The sequence below is a fragment of the Felis catus genome, chromosome C2 (assembly GCF_018350175.1).
Source record: "Felis catus isolate Fca126 chromosome C2, F.catus_Fca126_mat1.0, whole genome shotgun sequence".
Classification (NCBI taxonomy): domain Eukaryota; kingdom Metazoa; phylum Chordata; class Mammalia; order Carnivora; family Felidae; genus Felis; species Felis catus.
The window spans coordinates 83,167,600-83,186,823 of record NC_058376.1 but is presented as its reverse complement, the minus strand read 5'-3'; the positions used below and the strand labels follow the sequence as shown (position 1 = coordinate 83,186,823).

Below are 19,224 nucleotides of genomic sequence, written 5' to 3'. Positions count from 1 at the left end.
CACAGGCTGTAGGGACTAAAGCCCACCACAGAGGATTCCAGGCATGCCAGGCCCCGCCCCCCTTGCCAACCAGCCCACTCCGTTACGGGTCTTTCTGGCACGTGACTCCCTCGTTGGATATTCAGATCCAAGGCTCTTGTACACCAAAGCCATTACAAAGACATCTTGCGCCCTTCCCAGAAAACTATTTTCTACACCAAGAGTTTTACAAAATCCAAAATAATTTTATTCACTTTTTCAGATTTTTGCTTCCACGAGGTGTTCAGCAAACATGCTAAGGCGACAGAATGTCTAGTTGGTCACGACATGCAACTCTGACCATTCAGTTGATGACAGCAGCGACCACGCCCACCTGAGCTACTGGTCCCACAGCACAAAGGGGGTTTGCGGGAACACACGGAACCACACAGCAATCAGCAACCTGAGGTAGGTCTCTTTACAGTACAAAAAACTTCTACACCAGTGTGAGACACTGATTAGCAAGAGCTGCTTAAAGTCGCAGACTTTGGAGAGAGACAGAGACTGTGTGACAACTGCAGGGAGAGAGAACAGACCCACAAACTCCTGAACCCTGTCACTGAACCGTGGAGGCGTGGGACCAGGCAAATGAAAAAGTACCACCGAAGAAAGCAGCAGCTGGCTCCCGGGTTTGGAGCCAGCGGGTGTAGGAGCTGGAGAGCTCTGTGCAGTGGCCAGCGTTAGGAACCTGAGGCAGTGGGACACTCGGAATAGACTTGATTCTGGTTAAGAAACAACAGCAAAAAGAGGAAGGCAGGAAAAAAAACGCCCCCTGTCCGAGGAATGCTCTTCTGTGATTCTCATTCCCGACGGAGGGAGTGAAAAGGGGTCTGGGGCTTTACCCCACTGCTCTCCTGACAGAAACAGTGAATGACAACAGGACAGAAAGCAGGAGCCCTGAGAATTCACGGCGCTCTGCATGGCCTCCAGCCGCCCCCTCTACCCCACCTGGGAGTGGCTGGGCGGAGGCGCAGAGGGGGCCGCTGGAGGGCCCGCTATTGCCACACATCTTCCTTTTGGACATCCAGAGAACCCGGCACCGTGAAACCACCAGCTGAAGAACAGTATGCTACCCTTCCTACAATCTAATAGCAAAATCAGATCTCTAGTACAGCAAACTGTACAAAAATGATAGAAAGGAATTTGCACTGTTATCAGCACAGTGCTTATTTTAATATAAAATAAACAGCTTACATTTTCACTGTAAATATAGGCTATGTACAGAATTATATATAGATATAGCTACACGTATAAAGCTTCATTATAGGCCTCTGATACATTTATAATACGGTTCCCTGAACCTTTTAGAGTGCAATTAAGAACAAAAACTAAATTTTGTTTACATGAATATGGAATAAATACGATAATCAAAATATGACTCTCCCTAAAATTGAAACACATAAGCCAATCCTGAACTGCTGTGCGAAAGATAAAATTGGGAAAGGCAAGGTTTCGGCAGGAGGACGTGATGAGGGGCCCGCCCTAGGCAGGGAATGGCAATGCTCCAAGGAAAAGAGACGTGGCAGCAGCAGGGAGGAGTTAGCCCTTGACAGCGACCTTGTTCTCCACAGCGGCAAACATGGCATAGAACCGGGAGCTGTCATTGGACAGAAGGACTGATGGGGTGTCGAACTCCACCACCTGCAAAGGAAAGAGACACATCACTTGGGGTCATTCAGAGGACCACTGCCAGGAAGGGGGCAAACCCCAAGTCCCCCTGGGGAAGAATCGCAGTGACACTTTGATCAATCCTGCCACGCCCAAATGGGTTCTGCATTTGGTTTTTTGTTTTTACTAACTAGGGTATAAGGAAAGGTTAGGGACAAAGACATCCAGACTTCCTTCACATAAATCTCGGGGGGGGGGGGGGGGAGTAAATTACAGCTCAAGTCAATGGCATAGCAGGCAAATCTCATCTTGTTATACAAACTGATCCCAACCCAATGATGGAAAAAGAACAGCCCAAAATACTGGGTCGGTGGAATAAAAAAGGAAGTAAGGGATCCATCCAGTCGATTATCCATTCTTATGACAGACTTCAGTGTAGCCGCTGAAAATCATATTGTAGCAAAAAAATGAATGATATGCTGGCAGAGCCTGCCTTCCACCATAGAGGCAGAAAATGTCACATATTCACTTTCCCAGCTTTTCTTGCTACAGAGCCAAGACATGGGGCATAGCCTTGACCAAGGAGCAGTCTCTGCGGTGCTTCTAGGAAAGGCTGTCCTGCCCACTAGATGCAGACATAAGGACAAAGCCTTCCACAGGATTGCCTGTGTGAGGATATGACATTAGGAGCTAGAGCAGACATCCTGCACCATGAGGGGGAGGGAAGGTAGGAGCTGGCTGGAAGCTGACGTTGCTGGGCTGCTGAATAACCAACCATCAGGCCTCCTGCCATGGGATAATGAACTCCTGCCATCCAAGCCTCTTTCATTCTGGTATTGTGTGTCTACAGCAAAGCACATCCTATCTGCTGGAGTCTGTGTGCATACAGGCATGCAAAATGCTGGCAGGGTGCAAATTAATGTATTAATGATGCATATCCCTGGGGACGTAAATGACTTATTTTTGCTTTTATGCTTTTTTTTTTCCATGTTTTCCAAAAATTACAAGGAATTTTAATGAACACAAAAATTAAGGGATGGGAAGGACAGAGTTCCTCATTAAGAGCCAGTCAATCCCCATTCCAAAACATTGAGCCACTCATAGAAACAAAGTGGTGTGCATGTGTGACTTTAAGAAAGAATTTCCCAGAAGGTGTTCTTGGTCCCATCTACTTTTATTTCATTATATTCTATTTAATACCTATGTACAGAGTAGTACCTCTGTATATCCAATGTGTAACAGAATCTCACTAAACATTTAGGATAATGCAAACAAAGATGGTAACAAAAAACCATTAATGTTAACATAATTTCAATGTGAGGGGAAAAATCATTAACCCTATGTTCTCTCAAACCAAGCTGTGAAGCCCAGACTAAATCTGCAGTGTTAGATGTTTTTCTCAGTACTTCTCTACAAATAGAGGGATAGTGCAGTCCAGTAGTGGAAAGCATGGTTTTGGAGTCACTGGCCTACCTTGCCTCCAACTCTCCCTTCCTGCAGACTGGAGACAGGTTAAATTCCCTGAGCCTGTCTCCTCTTCTGGAAGGTAGGGTTAAAATATCTGTATCTTTCTCAGAGGTTGTGATGATTAGTTATATATTGAGAGGCAGTATATAAAAGCACTTAGTGCGGTGCCTGACATATAATAAACACCCAATGAAAGTGGCTATTATGGTAGTGGCTATTATGGTAGAAAGTGGTATTATGGTAACTTGTCTCATATAACACAAGACAAGTTATATATCGTAACTGGCTTGTTCCTGCTACCATCAATTTGCTGCCATCCCAGGGGCACACAAAGGAGGTACCCAGCCAACACAAATCTACTTAACATCTTAAGTGACATACTTAACTTCTATCATGTGCAAAGAACACAGTACAGAGCCCTGCCAGGGACCCAAAGATGAATGAAGTATGACCCATGACTCTAGAGAGCTTACAGTCTAATAGGGGAGAAAGAGCATTAGCCAGTTACCATCAGAGGAGGCAGAAGAGGTACACATTAAGTTTAAGGTGGCAGAGGCAATCAGGGCATTTAAGCCGTGTCTTTCTTGAGAGACAGGCAGGCTGTATGCAGACAGATGTAGGGATGTGGGCGAGGGGACAAGAGGAAAAGGTGCTGGAGGTAGATGGAACCAAGTGAGGGAAGAACAGAGGAGAACCAGCTTAGGGTATGCAAGACTGGTTAGAGCCACCGGCACCTGCAAGGAGAGAGGGGGAAATGAAGGCGGCTAGGCTGGGCCAGATTGTGGGAAAGTTTGGAACAGCCAGATGAGAAGTTTGGCAACACTACATGATTGCAGAGAGCAAACAGAAGGTGGCTGGTCTCAATATGTCTCGGGCAATTCCTGCCTACGTGAGTGAGTTAGTACGAACACATGCTTTCTGATCTAAGTCAAAGTGTCACTTTTACAAGCAACAAAAAACAGGTAGTCAAGTACAATGAGAACCCAGGAAGAGTGCTCCTACTCAATCTCTTGATTGGGGGGGCTGTATCCCCCATGCAGCCGCCAGGTTAGAGCTGCTAAGGATGCTTATCTGAAAGCTAAGAATTGCCCTGAGATGGCAATCAGCCCAGTCCTGCCAGGGGCCAGTTTTCCTCCCAGACAAGGCCACATGTCAAACCACGGTCCTTCAGGGGCTCAGTACCTGTCCCTGGGCCAGCACCATAATCCTATCGGAGCCTAGGACTGTATGTAGGCGATGGGCAATCGTCAGCATGGTGCAGTCAGCAAATGCTTCTCGGATAGTCTCTTGGATTAGTAAGTCTGTCTCCGTGTCCATGGCGGCTGTGGCTTCATCTAGAATCAAAATCTGCCAGAGAAGAGAGGAGAAAGAGAGATCCAACCAATTTCTTCCTAAGCATTCTACTTAATCTAGGTTTCACTAAAATGTATTTTATTATTTGAACCATAATCTGTTTTTCCTAAGTAAGTACACACATATGCAAAAGAACCATTTTGCTTAGAACGGAGACAACTTCAAACCCATGTGTTCACCTTCATTTCCACAAATAAAAGGAAATGCGTGTAATACTGATCTAACAAAATGCTGGCTCCTGCTTGCTCTGTGACTTGGAAAAACATCTTTCTGGATCTTCCTCTTCTGGTTTACAAAACAAGGCGACTGGATTTGATGGCCTGGATATCTCCAAGTCTATGGTTTCCAACAGTACTACAGCTACTCACTGGTCAGAAACAAAAGTCACCTTGGGAAATTAAAGGCTCAGGGAAGTCTGAAGGTTCAAAAACACTTGTATACCCAGATCGTGTCAAGGTTAATTTAGAAGCCTCTCTGGGCTTGCTCCTAAAATGCTCCACTGGGCTTCGTGCCAGGAATGCCTTTGGTTCTCTTATGACAGAGAAAGGCTGTTCTTCCTCCCCACCGCTCACCAAACCACCTACCTTACAGTGACGGAGCAAGGCTCTCGCGATGCACAGGAGCTGCCGTTCCCCCACTGAGAAGTTATCCCCGTTCTCCATCACTTCAGATTCAAGTTTCAGAGGTAGCTGAGCAATCTAAGGAGAAAGGAAGGTCTGGACTTGAAGAGTCCAAAAGTAAATTTTGAAAAAAAAAAAAAAAAACCCAACGAATAAACAAAAACTATACTAAATTTTGTCAAAACTCCAGTAGCAAAAATATTCTGAAATAGATGAAACAATTTTTAGCCACAAATCTGGCTCATCTAGAAAGAAGGTACAGGTGTTACGATCACATGTACGAGGACCCTCATTTTTTTTTTAATGTTTATTTATTTTTAAGAGAGAGAGACACAGAGTGCTAGTGGGGGAGGGGCAGAGAGAGAGGGAGACGCAGAATCCAAAGCAGGCTCCAGGCCCTGAGCTGTCAGCACAGAGCCCGACACGGGGCTCAAACTCACAAGCCGTGAGATCATGACCTGAGCTGAAGTTGGACACTTAAGTGACTGAGCCACCCAGGTGCCCTGAGGACTCTCATTTTCTAGGACATTCCGTATTTCAGATAGATTATTCTGTTAGCCTCATACCATTAAAAGGTCCTAGAAATTCCAGTATTTTCATGTCCCCAGATCCTGTCCAATGTCGGCCCTAATTTTGGTTCTGAAAATATGGTCATGCAAAGAGATCGCTCTTTCTGAATTTCAAAGCTATAGGTCCATGGCTGTTAAATTTTGCCTTTAAAATAAGCTATCGAGCCTACTCTTCAAATGAAATTATTTGAGGAAGGTCAATATATAAGTGATAAAGGCACAGCTGATCTAGTTGAGTCAGGGCAGGGGATCCAGAGCTTTAGGCAACTCAGGGGCATGAGAGATCTACTCCAGGTCAAGGGGATCACCTGTGGCCTTGGGAGGGTACATACTGAGTTACCCCAAGAAGTCTATGACTCCATATGCATGCTGCATGCTTTTTGTGGACTTGATACGTATTCAGATGCTTCAAAAACATGTTATACTGTCATGATGAATAAAATAGAAATTAACTTAAAAGCATTACAGAATCTGAGTGTTTGTCATTAATATCTTTTTTAATCAATAGGGAGCAAAAGGGCAATATGACCATGGTCCAGAGATATCAACTTTTATGCCCCTTCTGAAATGCCTGGGAAGCCTTATCTAAAGTGCTCCTTCACAGGATTTCACAGCCATCCTGGAAATAGAGCAACAGGCCAGGCTGGACACACGTGTCACTGCATTCCCCCCCTGCCCCCAGATTTCCAGCAAAGTGCTCCCTCTGTGCTTTACTTACACATTCTTTCATGTGTGTCCTTTCTAGGGCATCCCAAATCTGGTCTTCAGTGTACTGATTGAAGGGATCCAAATTTGATCTGGAGAGAAACACAGTAGGAATTTCACAATGATCCAACATGTAAGTGACCATCCTGCAAAGGTTATCTGTCATAGGATCATACATAGGGACAGGCCAGACCTGTCTTCTTCTTAAGTTTATTTATTTTTGAGAGAGAGAGAGAGAGAGAGAGAGAGAGAGAGAGAGAGAGAGAGAGAGAGAGAACGCGTGCGCGCACATAAGCCCAAGTTGGGGAGGGGCAGAGAGAGGGAGAGAGAAGCCCAAGCAGGCTCCACAGTGCCAGCATGGAGCCAGATGCAGGACTCAATCTCACAGCCCCAGGATCCTGACCTGAGCCGAAATGAAGAGTCGGCGCTTAACCAACTGAGCCACCCAGGCACCGCCTCTCTGTCTTCTTTATAAAACTTTATTTAACTTTTATTGTTTTTATTATGTAAATAATACAAGTTAGTTACAGAAAAATTAAGAAATACAGATCTGTGAAACACAAAACCAAAGCCAATTGACATTTTAATCACTTCTAATCTGACCCCCCAGAAACAAACACTGTTAGCATTTCGACATATACGTGTTGAAATACATCTCTCTGTATGTTCAAACTTAGAAAAACATCCTGATGCACCAGGGTGAGAGCCTGTCACTGAACAGGGACTCGAGGTCAGCTGGCCGACCAGGAGGAGGAGCTGATCCAGTAGAGGAGAAAGAAGAGCGTGAACAGCAACTCAAGAGGAAGGAATTTACTGGAACAGAAAAGCAGGTTGGGGACTATTCTTGCTTACTGTGCCAATAGTATCTGCTTTAAGAACATCAAGGATGATACCAAAAAATTGGCCTAGACATTTCTGGAAATCTTAAAAGACAGGGGAATCAGCTCTTTGTCCTAGAGGATGAGGGTAAAGTGGTGGGGTGGAACAGATAATTGATAGAAATTGGGATGTTACATGAATTTTGCAGTGCCTTGTCTCCATCTAAACATGACATTTATAGTTCTAGTAACCTGAAAGGTATTAGGTATAATTTGCTTTGTCCATAAAATTATACTTGGCATACAGGAAATAGGAAAGTCTTTGGGAAAACTTTAGCTCTGTGTCACATCCGTCTCCATGCCTGGGGTTAGCAATTCCAGGCACATAAATGCAAGCAGGACATTATCCCAGAACTCCACCTGACAGGAGGAAGCACAGGCTGGCACCGATCTCGCTCATCCCTTTGGGACACTTGTGGACTCTGCTGGGAGACTCTAACTGGCTCTGCTCTCTTATGCCCTTTGAACATGTGCACCTGTCCCCACCCTTTTGCTTGAGAGACACTGGTGAAAGAAAGGGCTCTGGGACCAGACTTGCTGATTCCTGTACAGCTTCTACTACAACTGTGTGACCCTGACCAAGTTAGCCTAACTTCTCTATACTTCAGTTCCCTCACTTTTTTATCTCCATCTTAAATAAAAAAGCACTTGTCTCTCTGTTCATTTGTCTGTCTCCCCCAGTAGATCAGGATCCTTGTCTGGATCTTATTCACTGTTGAAACCCATGTATATTGTCTACTATTTGTTGTAAGAATAAAGGAACACACATTCTTACTTGACTTCCTGGTAAGAGGCATTAGTGTGTCACAATTTAAGCATTTTCTGTAATCACAGAGGCGAAGAACAGTATGATGCAGGGAGGGTGTGAGTACACAGAATCCAGGCAGATTGGGCTCAAATCCCCACTCTGCTTCTTACCATCTGCATGACCTTGGGCAAATTACTCCTCAGTCTCCTGCTCTATGAAATGGGGATATAGTGACATGACTCAGTAAGTTACTGTAAACATTAGAGATAATATACCTACAGTGCCTGGAATAAGGCAGACATTCAATCACTGGCAGCTGTTAAATAGACAAGGTACATGTGGACACATTAGCTGTCTCATTCCAATGCTTGGTGGCCTTCTGATTCATATATTCAATGCATTTTCCAAGTGGACACAATAATCCAGGATCCTGAATACCAGGCTCAGAAAGAGTTCTGATAAAGTCCTATCTGTGAAAAGTCTGGATGGGGAAGACTAATCTATAAGCATACCATCTAATATCTATTATCTCTGTGGGTATATCTCTTAAAGAAGAAGGTAGTCCAGGGGACTTAGGTGGCTCAGTTGCTCGAGGGTCCAATTCTTGATTCAGCTGAGGTCAAGATCTCACTGTTCGTGAGTTTGAGCACTGTGCCAGCAGAGCCTCCTTGGGATTCTCTCTCCCTCTCTCTGTCCCTCCCCTGCATATGCGTGCACGCATGAATGCATGCTCTCTCTCGCTCTTCAAAATAAATAAAACATTAGGGAAAAAAACAGTACAGTGATGCCTATTGTTATGGGTTGAAGTGTGTCCTCTCCAAAAAGACATGAAGTCCTATCCCTCAGTATCTAAGAACGTAACCCTATTTGGAAATAGGGTCATTGCAGGTATAATTAGTTAAAATGAGGTCATTCTGGAGTGGCAAAGTAGAGTGGGCCCTTAATCCAACATGACTGGTGTCCTTATGAGAGAGGGTCACGAGAAGGCCAGGTGACAATGGAGGCAGAGATTGGAACGATGTATCTATAAGCCAAGGAGCATCAAAGATCGCTGGCAAACCACTAGTGGGTAGAAGAGACAAGGGAAGGATCAGAGGAAGCATGATCCTGCTGATACCTTGATTTCAGACTGCTAGCCCCTAGAACTGTGAGACAATAAATTCCTGTTGTTTTGAGCCACCCAGTTTGTGGTGCTTTGTTGTGACATCCCTAGGAAGCAAATACACCTAGGAAGTTCACCACATACCTCTTATCAGACACAGAGTATGCACACAAGGGATACAGTTACCTGCTCACTGAGGAGCCTGCCCCAGCGGATTGTCTGTGGGTGAAGACTCAGTCGACACATGGGTAGGCTCCACATTCAACCCTCTGAGGCTCATCACACCAGCTGATGGAGCCGCCGAAGGCTGAGCAATGGGCTCCAGATATATAAGGAATATTTACATAAGGAATATTTACATACACCAGTAGGTGGTGTACATACACATTAAGACAGACCAGACTGATCTCAACAGGGAGCTCAGTCAGGAATAGAAAAAAATACACTGTCATTAGAGAAGCCAGATGGCCCCGAGTCTAAGCCACAAACAGAAGCGAAAGCAAAGTTGCGCATGCACAACATCAAAAGTTGTAGCTGGACGGATGGATGGGTAGATGGATGGATGGATGGATGGATGGATGGAGAAAAAAAAGCACCTGAGAATGAAGACACCTATTTGTAACAGTCAGAATTCCTGGAGTCCTGGGGTACCTGGGTGGTTCTGGTGGTTAAGTGTCTGACTTCGGCTCAGGTCATAATCTTGCAGTTCATGGGTTCGAGTCCCGCATCAGGCTCTGTGCTGACAGCTTAGAGTCTGCTTCCGATCTGTGTCTCCCTCTCTCTCTGCCCCTCTCCCATTAGCACCATCTCGCTCTCAAAAATAAATAAACATTAAAAAAAAAAAAAAAAAAGAACTCCTGGAGTCCTAATGCTGCCAGAAGTGCATTTTCATCTTTGGTCTTTCATATTTTATTTTTAGCAGTATTCTAAGCTTGCCTGGTAGCCATGGCTAAACGAGGCTGAGAGTACCTCTGAGAGTGTGAGAGGATACAGGAGTCCCCTCTGCCCCCATACATGGGAAGACACTGCTATGCCACACCGTCCTGCCACGGTGGGGGTGGGGGTGAGGGGGCTCCTGAGCAGCCTGGGGCCTCAGAGCAGGGGACTTGGGACCTGCAGACCTTCTTCTGCTATAGGAAGCTAAAGGAGAGCTCTAGATAGTTATTCAGAAATATGGACTGGTTGTTAAGAGTAAAATTAGATAGAAAAAAGTTTAGAAGTGGAAAAAGAGAAATGGGGAACGTAGAGTAAATGAAAAAGACTCAAGAGAATAGCAGAGAGTGCATATTTTTCTTTTTTCAAGATAAGGGAAGCCTGTACAAATCTGGAATCAGATGAGATTTTGAAGATGCTAGAAAAGAAAGGTAACTAAAAGTAAGGCCCCTGAGGAAGCAGGTCTAACTCTGGTTTTTGGAAAGACGGGGTACCTCCCAAGATCATGATTATTAGCAGGTGTTGTGATAACTTCAGGAGGCAAAACAGTGAGTGTGGCACATAAGAGCCCTGACAGCCCAGGTTCAGATTCCTACCTTTGGGCAACTTACTTAACATCTCTGGGTTTCACTTTTTTCATCTATAAAATCGGAATAATAGTACCTACCTCATGGGGTTTTGAGTATTTGATGAATTAATACAATTAAAATGCTTTGGACAACATCTGCCACATACTGTTCTGTTGTTCTTTAGAGCAACAGTATCTGGCACAGAATGACCTCCCACCCCCCACCCCCCACCCCCTTTTTTTTTTTAATTTTTTTTTCAACGTTTATTTATTTTTGGGACAGAGAGAGACAGAGCATGAACGGGGGAGGGGCAGAGAGAGAGGGAGACACAGAATGGGAAACAGGCTCCAGGCTCCGAGCCATCAGCCCAGAGCCCGACGCGGGGCTCGAACTCACGGACCGCGAGATCGTGACCTGGCTGAAGTCGGACGCTTAACCGACTGCGCCACCCAGGCGCCCCATTAAAGATAATTTTTTAAGAGCCAATTTAGCTTCACAGCAGAACTGAGAGGAAGGTAAAGATTTCCCATATATCCCCTCTCTCTGGAATGACTTCAGCAAATGTTAGATAACATCTAGTGTTCTTGATACAATTATTCTAGACTTAACATTACTTTCTGATGTTGACGCTAAGGAGCTTTTGGGAAATCCCAAGTTCCACAGGGACTAAGACTATCAAAATAAAAAAAAATTAAAAAAAGGAAAAGGACACCCTTTCTTAAAATTTATTTTATTATTATTATTTTTTAATTTTAGAGAGACAGAGAGAGAGAGAGAGAGAGAGAGAGAGAGAGAGAGAGAGAGAATATCTTAAGCAGGCTCCATGCTCAGTGCAGAGCCTGATGCAGGGTTCGATCCCGTGACCCTCAGATCATGACGTGAGCTGAAATCAAGAGTCAGCCGCTCAACCAACTAAGCCAGCCAGGTGCCCCAGGCTTTCTAATAGTCTAAGAAAAGCAAAAGAACACCAAAAACTGAATACTCCTTGGGATAAAACCTGGTCTTATGTAAGACCTGAGAAGATAAAAGGAAGAATATCATAGGTCTGTGATTTAATTTCACCTCAGCATCTACTATTGACTTAAAAAGCCAAAATTACAGCTGGCAGAACATGAAACTCACAGGATTCCCTAAATTTGTACAGTGGATTGCCCAAATAGCACTCTGAGCACAATGACTAAAAACTCAGGGCAGTAGCACACCAGCCATAAGCTTGTCCATCAAGCAGCAACATGTCTCTGGAGTTGATAACAAACGGCCCCAACTCCCAGAAAGGCTGCACTTCCATGAGGGTTTACAAATACCAGCTGCCGTGCCAGCAGGTCAGTTCTTAACCATTAATTCTAGCATATGTGCTGCCAAAGCTAGCACTTAACCATCAACTCTAGAAGCCCCTGATTCACAGCCCCAAATGAAGTGCTGTAAAATTTGGAGATAAAACGTGAGGCATGTCAGTGGCAGTGTCCTTAACAGAGTCAAGTTTAACACACTTTATTTCTTAATGTTTTTCCAAGTGATGATAAAAAAAAAAAATGGTTCTTTTGTCCGGAGCCAAAAATTGTAAGGCCAATTATATTCTCAAAGGCATTCCTTGTGGCATCTAAAAATGGAGAGATTTATGGGAGGGAAGAGCAGATTTGGCAACAACTCTCAATTTCTTAATTTTAGACCCTAGTCTTCAATAAATTCTAATTCTCTTCTGACATTTGTTTGACTTTGTTATCTCAGTTCCTAAAGGGAACGACTGATCCATTCTATGCTGCCCAAATTCATTGGTGGTTAGAGAAAATGCCAAAATAAACACACCCAAGAGTGTTGACCCTACATGTGTATAGGAGAGAATTCATTTTATCTACCAAACCTCTTTGAATCAGTGAGTTCAGGTGCCATTTCCGAAGAAAGGGAGGGGACCTCATTTTTTTTTTAATGGTTATTTATTTATTTTGAGTCAGAGAGTGAGAGCGAGAGAGCGAAAGAGAGAGTGAGAGAGAGAGAGAATCCCAAGCAGGCTCTGTGCTGTCAGCACCAAGCCGGACACAGGGCTCAATCCCACAAACCGTGAGATCATGACCTCAGCCCAAATCAAGAATATGACGCTTAATTGACTGAGCCACCCAGGCGTCCAAGGAGGGGACCTGATTTTAAAGATAAGTCTGTGGTTATTTGAAATTAAGTTGGTACCAATTTTTTAATTTTGAAGACCACTAAAAATGAAAGAAATGGCAATACTACTTTCAGAGTGATTAAAAAAAAAAAAAAAAAAGAAGTCCAATCTAGGTCAACTATATAGTTAAAGATATTTTTAGTTCAAAGGAGAGGCAACTTGAATAGAAATGGACATGGATTATGGAAAGCCATTGTTTCCAGGAGGCAAAAGCTTAAAGCTAAGGGCAAGGGTGGGATAATTTATAAGGAAAGATATTGGGCTTAAATATTATTTCCTTCTTAGTTACTATTTTAACAGGTTGAGAAGAGGAATTTTATCTTAGGCATCCTGGGAGATTTCAGAGAGGCATCATTCCAGAGGTAGAAAAACATGGGGAATAATAAGGTCAGAAAACCATCACGAGAACTGCAACTTGGAGCATAGCTAGGGGAGATGACAACGTGGAGTGGGAGGAAGATGAAGGATGATGGTGGTGAGGCTGATGAGCTGCTACTATTCATCAGATGCTCACGGTTTGCCAGGCTCAGTGCTTATATAATTTATATGGACCTATCCAACCTTCACAATGAAAATCATCCCCACATTTAATTAATTTAATATTAATTTAATATATCCCCACATTTGGGACACCTGGGTGACTCAGTCAGTTAAGCATTGACTCTTGATTTCCGCTCAGGTCATGGTATTATGGTTGGTGAGACTGAGCCCACACTGGGCTCCGCGCTGAGCATGAAGCCTGCTGGGGATTCTTTCTCTCCCTCTCTCTCTGCCCCTCCCCACCACGTGTGTGGGCTCTCACTCTCTCTCAAAAAATACATAAATGAACAACAAAAAAAGTTTTTTAATCCCCATTTTACAGATGAGGGAACAAGCTTAGTTAGGTATGTTCAGGTAACTTAGTCACAGGGCAGAGATCTGAGCCCAGATCTCGCTGACTTCTTTACCACCATGCTGCAGGGCCCATGGGCCCTGTTTCGTTAATGAGGTGGCTTGTGCAGGGGAGCTGCCCCTCACTTCTGCACTAAGAAGCACAGGGTGGTGGGAAAAGCACTAGACTAGAGGTCACTAGATCTCAGTCCCACATGGAGGCTCTAACATGCCCATATGGTCTCGAAATGCAGCACGAAGCACATGGGCGCTCAGGTCCTTACCTGACAGTGCCACTGAACAGCACTGGCTCTTGAGGAATAATGGAGAGCTTGCTTCGCAGGTCGGCAAGGCCAATGTCACTGATTCTCACTCCATCAATCTTGATGCAGCCTCCGGATAACTCCACCAGACGAAAGAGGGCCATCCCTAGAGAGGACTTCCCTAAGGAGTCAAAAGACATGCAGAAAAGTAGCTCAATTAGCAAATTCCGTGAAGACAAAACTGGTTTATTCTCAGGGCAAAATCATCTAATTTTCTAGTTCTATTCGAACACTATTTCATCTGATTAGTTAAGATAATGTAGAAAATGATAGCCAGAGGGGCACCTGGGTGGCTCAGTCAGTTAAGTGACTTCAGCTCAGGTCATGATCTCATGGTTGGTGAGTTTGAGCCCCACGTTGGGCTCTGTGCTGACAGCTCAGAGTCTGAAGCCTGCTTCAGGTTCTATCTCCCTCTCTCTCTGTGCCTCACCTGCTTGTACTCTGTCTCTCTGTCTCTCTGTCTCTCTCTCTGTCTCTCTCTCTCTCTCTCTCTCTCTCAAAAATAAATAAACATTAAAAAAGAAAAAAAAAAGAAAATGATTGCCAGGTATAGCAAAAAAATACACTTTCCAGAGCTACCAAGCATACATATTTAAATCACACAGCTTCAGCCTGAGAAGGAGTTTGAGGGACTGTCAGAATTTCACAAGAGTAAATTGGAAGAAGGCCTGCTTTTCACCTTTGGGGTGGGCACACAGGCTGAAATGCATCTCAGGCAAAGTGAGAAGAACAGAGAGCTTATAGCAAGGAACTAGTGGGGCAAACCAGAGGACACGATGTCTTCTCTCTTTTCTGTCCCCGTATCACAGCCCAGAGAGAAACAAGACAAGGCCTTTCTACCACTGCCGCAGCAGCTGGGAACGGAAGAAGTTCTGGGGTAAACACATAGGGAAGGAGGCTTCGGCTTAAGTAAGTAAGTGGCTGTAGATAACTACTGCAATAAGGAACTGTGATAGAAAAGCAGGTCTGAGGGAGAAACTGATGAGGTCAGAATAGCTTTTCTTAATTGAATCTTCATTTTAGGGGCGCCTGGGTGGCGCAGTCGGTTGAGCGTCCGACTTCAGCCAGGTCACGATCTCGCGGTCCGTGAGTTCGAGCCCCGCGTCGGGCTCTGGGCTGATGGCTCGGAGCCTGGAGCCTGTTTCCGATTCTGTGTCTCCCTCTCTCTCTGCCCCTCCCCCGTTCATGCTCTGTCTCTCTCTGTCCCAAAAATAAAGGTTGAAAAAAAAAAAAATTTAAAAGTCATATAAGTAATTCAAGGAGATAATGTTAATCTCCTATAATCTCATTACTGTTATTTTTGATACATTTCCTTTCAGTCTTTTTCTCTGAATTGAGATCACACCAGAGATACAATAATATAATCGCCTTTTCCCACTTATTATATAACAAGCACTCAACCATGTTAAAAAATTTTTCAAAATAAAGTTTTATTGGCTGCAATATATTCCACCATGTGGATGTGCTCTTGCTTACTTGACCAGTCCTCTAACATTGGAAACATATTTAATACTATAATAATGTTATGGCATGCTCAAACTGTGCTGCCACCTCAGATGATTTCCTTGGAAGACATTCTCAGAACTACTATGTCAAAGGATATAAACATTTAAAAAGCGATAGTGCCCCCACCCTCCAAAAACTTAAGACATAGTCAGGTCTGCTTTTCTGCAACTCAGACCCGTGGTTTAGATTTAGAACCACAGGTTTTTAGCTTTTCAACAACTTTTCCTTAGCCAGATGCCTGGTTCTTGACCCCCCCCTTACTCTTCTTCTGCCTCCATGTTTTGAAAGTCCTCTCGTGAGAACTTCATGACTTTGTCTATTTAGCAGTCACTGAGGGCACAAATATCCTGCCTTCTCCCCAGTGTCTACAGCCACATCTCCACTGTCTGGATTTGTCCCTGGGCAGACCCCTGTCAAATAACTAACGGGGACCCTGAGAAATGTCCACCTTCCTGAAGCAGTGATCCTTACATGCATCTATTAGAAATGAGCTGGGAAACCGGGTCCACTCAGCAGGATTCTTAAGGAGGACTTCTCCTCTTATAGGTAAATGCCTTTGTTCAGAATTGGGGGGGGGGGACTCTGGTTATTGGTCCCGTACCCTCATACAAGGAAGGCAGGGAGACTCTCCCTTAGTGTCAAGGCAGTGCTTTAAGATCTAAACCAAGGGAGGAATTTTCTTCAAATAAATAGATCAAGTTGTTCCACCTTAACAAAAGATGCTACCTGGACTGGAAGATCCTACAGTTCTCTGAATCCAGACTACCTTTGCACTGCTGGAATGTACTAGTAAAAGAGGCCATGAGGTCCTCACAGTGATGTCCTTGACTATAGCCATGGCAGAGTCCCGGTCTAACAGTCTTTGCAGAAGCTTGTTAGAATTAGAGTCTAGATTTTGCAAGTCGGCCATTTATAATTATTTTATTTTTTCTTATTTTTCTTCTGTCACTCCTTATGGCTCAATGAAGTCTTAGTGAATACTTCAGTCTGTCTTACCTGTGTCAAAGGGAATCACAGGGGGGGGACATCAGTTAGAGCTTTCAGGGGAGCTGAGTAGCCCTGGAAGCCAATGTAGCAGAGGGAATTTGAGGGAGGAAAGCATAGGCAGAGCTTTAGGGACAGCCTAAAGCCTTGGCCAAGGCTTTAGGACAGCCTAAAGCCAAGGACAACCCTCCTTGGCTGAACATCCTCCTGCCAGTGTAAAAAACCTACAAACTGCATTGTTCTGACATGAAATAATTCCTTCAAGCAGGAAGCAGGAAACGGCGCTTTTTTTTTTTCTCTTCTTAGCAGGTTCTTTAAAGTAAATTGGCCAGAAAAGACACAAGGCTTTTTTTTTTCTTCTTTAATGGAAAGAAACAGACCTGGAAGAGTTCTGATGCCAGGGAAGCATGGAGCCCCAAAAGCTAATGAGAACTGAACCAGAGAGACTGCTTAAACCAGGTACACCAGTTAGTAAAACAAAACAAGACTCAATGTTTGAAATGTTATTCAGGAAGGAAAGGGAAAGAAATGAATTACTCAGTTCTTAACCCTAGAAATCTAAAGGGCACATAAGTAATATGATACTAAGGGCAAAGAAGAACGCCTAAAATGAGGGCCAATTCTCAATTTCTTTGCAATCAATATCAGGTTAAGAAAATAATTTCTGTCTTCAAAGGGACACAGGTTCCTTATTTAGAGCTGTGTTGGCTTCTGGTAAATATGAGGCAACACTGGCAATATGTCACAGAAAACTTAACTTTTTTGTGTATTTTGACCTCATAGAAATAAGGATGTTCACTGCAGTACTATTCATAATAGTGAAAAATTGACAACCACCTCAATTCCCCACAACCGGGGATTGGTTAAATATAAATTATGGTATATCTATAAAATAGAATTTTCTATCATGCTGCATAGAATTCATGTCATAGGCTATTCATTGACATAGAGAAATAACTGGTAGACTTAAAAGCAGCTCATGAGTTGGTGTGTGTAAAATGACTTCATTTGTGTAAACATATTTTTTTGATAGAAAAAGCCTGACAAGATACCCACCAAAATATTAATAGTAATTATCTCTGGGTAGTGGAGTTATGGGTGCTTTTCCCCCTTTTGCACTTTGCTATATGCTCCAAGTGTTCTGCATTGAGAAAGTACACTTTTATGATTAGAAAAAGCACTAAATATTACAAAAGCAGAGTTAAGAACACATTTAGAAAATTGCCTTCAGAGACACCCCTCTCCTCATTACTCATCTAATACAGAACTGGTTTGAAGGGATGAGAGTGATAGTCAATAAAACAGCAAATCATGGGCCCCAAGCTTAACTCAGATAGGTTCAAATGTTTCTCCAGAGGCCTTTGCATTCTTACCTGATCCGGTCCGCCCCACAATGCCAATCTTCTCCTTAGGTTTGATGGTGAAGGACACTTTCTTCAGAACCAGAGGGAGATTTTCTTGGTACCTCATCTCTGCATTCTCAAAGGTCACCTCTCCTTCCTGGGGCCAATCAGGGGAGGGAGCCTTGTTCTTAATTCTGGCAGGTGCTTCCAAAGAGAGAGTCTGGGGAGACAGAAGGGGCTGGATCAGACTGACCAGATTCTGTGGGGGCTGAAAGGCCTTCAAAGAGAAGTAAAATCAGGACAACCATAGCAGCCACACAGAGGCAGCTGCTACCCTGTCCCCGCCCTATGAAAGGGAGCAAGGGCTTATTACCACTAAACCAGACAGCGCACAATGGCTACTAGCTTTTCACTTAGCAGTTTACAGTGGCTACTAAGCAGCATCTTGAGGAGGACAGCAGCTCTCAAACAGTTTTCTGTCTTACGGAATTTCTCCACAAAACCACCTTGGAGGTTAATGGTGGGGCATGAGACCTTTCACTGGCTCTTCACACACAGCCGTTTTGATCGGAATTCTTTGAAAATATTCTACTTGAAACAAGATTCCACCATTTGAAAGCCAATGGCCTAAACCCAAAGGAAGGAAACTACCATTTACTAAATACTTGATCAGATGCTGGCATTCTGACGTATCGGTCACCCCAGGAGACATGCGCTGTAATCCCAGTTTGCCACCAATAGCTGTGTGACCTGGATATATCACTTCTTCACTCTAGGTCTTAGTTTCTCATCTATAAATCGTGAGGACTGGATTAAAGAATGGTGGAAATCCATTCAGCTTTAAAATGCTGTGTTCAATGTAACTGCTTGGGTGATTTTTGTTACCAACGGCCCCACCTTGTAATGTTTGAAAATTCTCTGGCAACTAGTCATGGAGCTTTATAGCCTCATAGGGAAGTGAAGGCCAAGGGCTGTGGTGCTCTGGGCAGCAGTAGGGGTGGGGGGTGCAGGTAGAGACTGAAGTCTCAAATTCCAAGCTGGAAGGACTCCATGCCGGCACAGGCATCCAGGTTGGGGACTGGCAGTGGAGTCAGTCCTCAGAAACGTGACTGGTTTGTGCATGGTCCACTCTGGTATGGCTGACCATCACCCTGACCTCTCCAGCAAGAGACTCTCACCAACAGCAATATTAAATCAAACACTACACACCCGTATATACACCCACATATTATCCACAGACATGAGCACTGGGCAACGAGGCTAACAGATAAACATAAGGAACAGCTATTAGCAGATATATTAGATGGTTATCTGCCATTCTGAGAATAACAGTTTGTAAGCTTAAGAAGTATCCTACAATTAATGAGGCTCATTGTCAAAACAATTCAGTGACGCATGTGTGCTGGCAAATGCAGTTTACATAATATACTAGTTCTCAATGGAAAGGGTAGTTTTTTAACACTA

The 19,224-nt window shown here is 44.0% G+C and overlaps 1 protein-coding gene across 6 annotated transcripts in view; it reads right to left on the bottom strand.

The window, feature by feature from the left end:
• Positions 1-203: 203 nt before the first annotated feature.
• Positions 204-19,224, bottom strand: part of ABCC5 (ATP binding cassette subfamily C member 5) — a 92,593-nt gene continuing 73,572 nt past the window's right edge. For all 6 annotated transcript variants that reach the window (XM_045037203.1, XM_003991868.6, XM_045037202.1 and 3 more), the window contains 6 exons: positions 17,791-17,980; positions 13,889-14,048; positions 6,354-6,432; positions 5,031-5,144; positions 4,276-4,440; positions 204-1,659 (listed from right to left, as the gene is read on the bottom strand). In XM_045037203.1, coding sequence (XP_044893138.1) covers positions 1,558-1,659; positions 4,276-4,440; positions 5,031-5,144; positions 6,354-6,432; positions 13,889-14,048; positions 17,791-17,980 — 810 coding nt within the window. In that variant the 3' untranslated portion in view covers positions 204-1,557. The remainder of the gene's footprint in view (positions 1,660-4,275; positions 4,441-5,030; positions 5,145-6,353; positions 6,433-13,888; positions 14,049-17,790; positions 17,981-19,224) is intronic.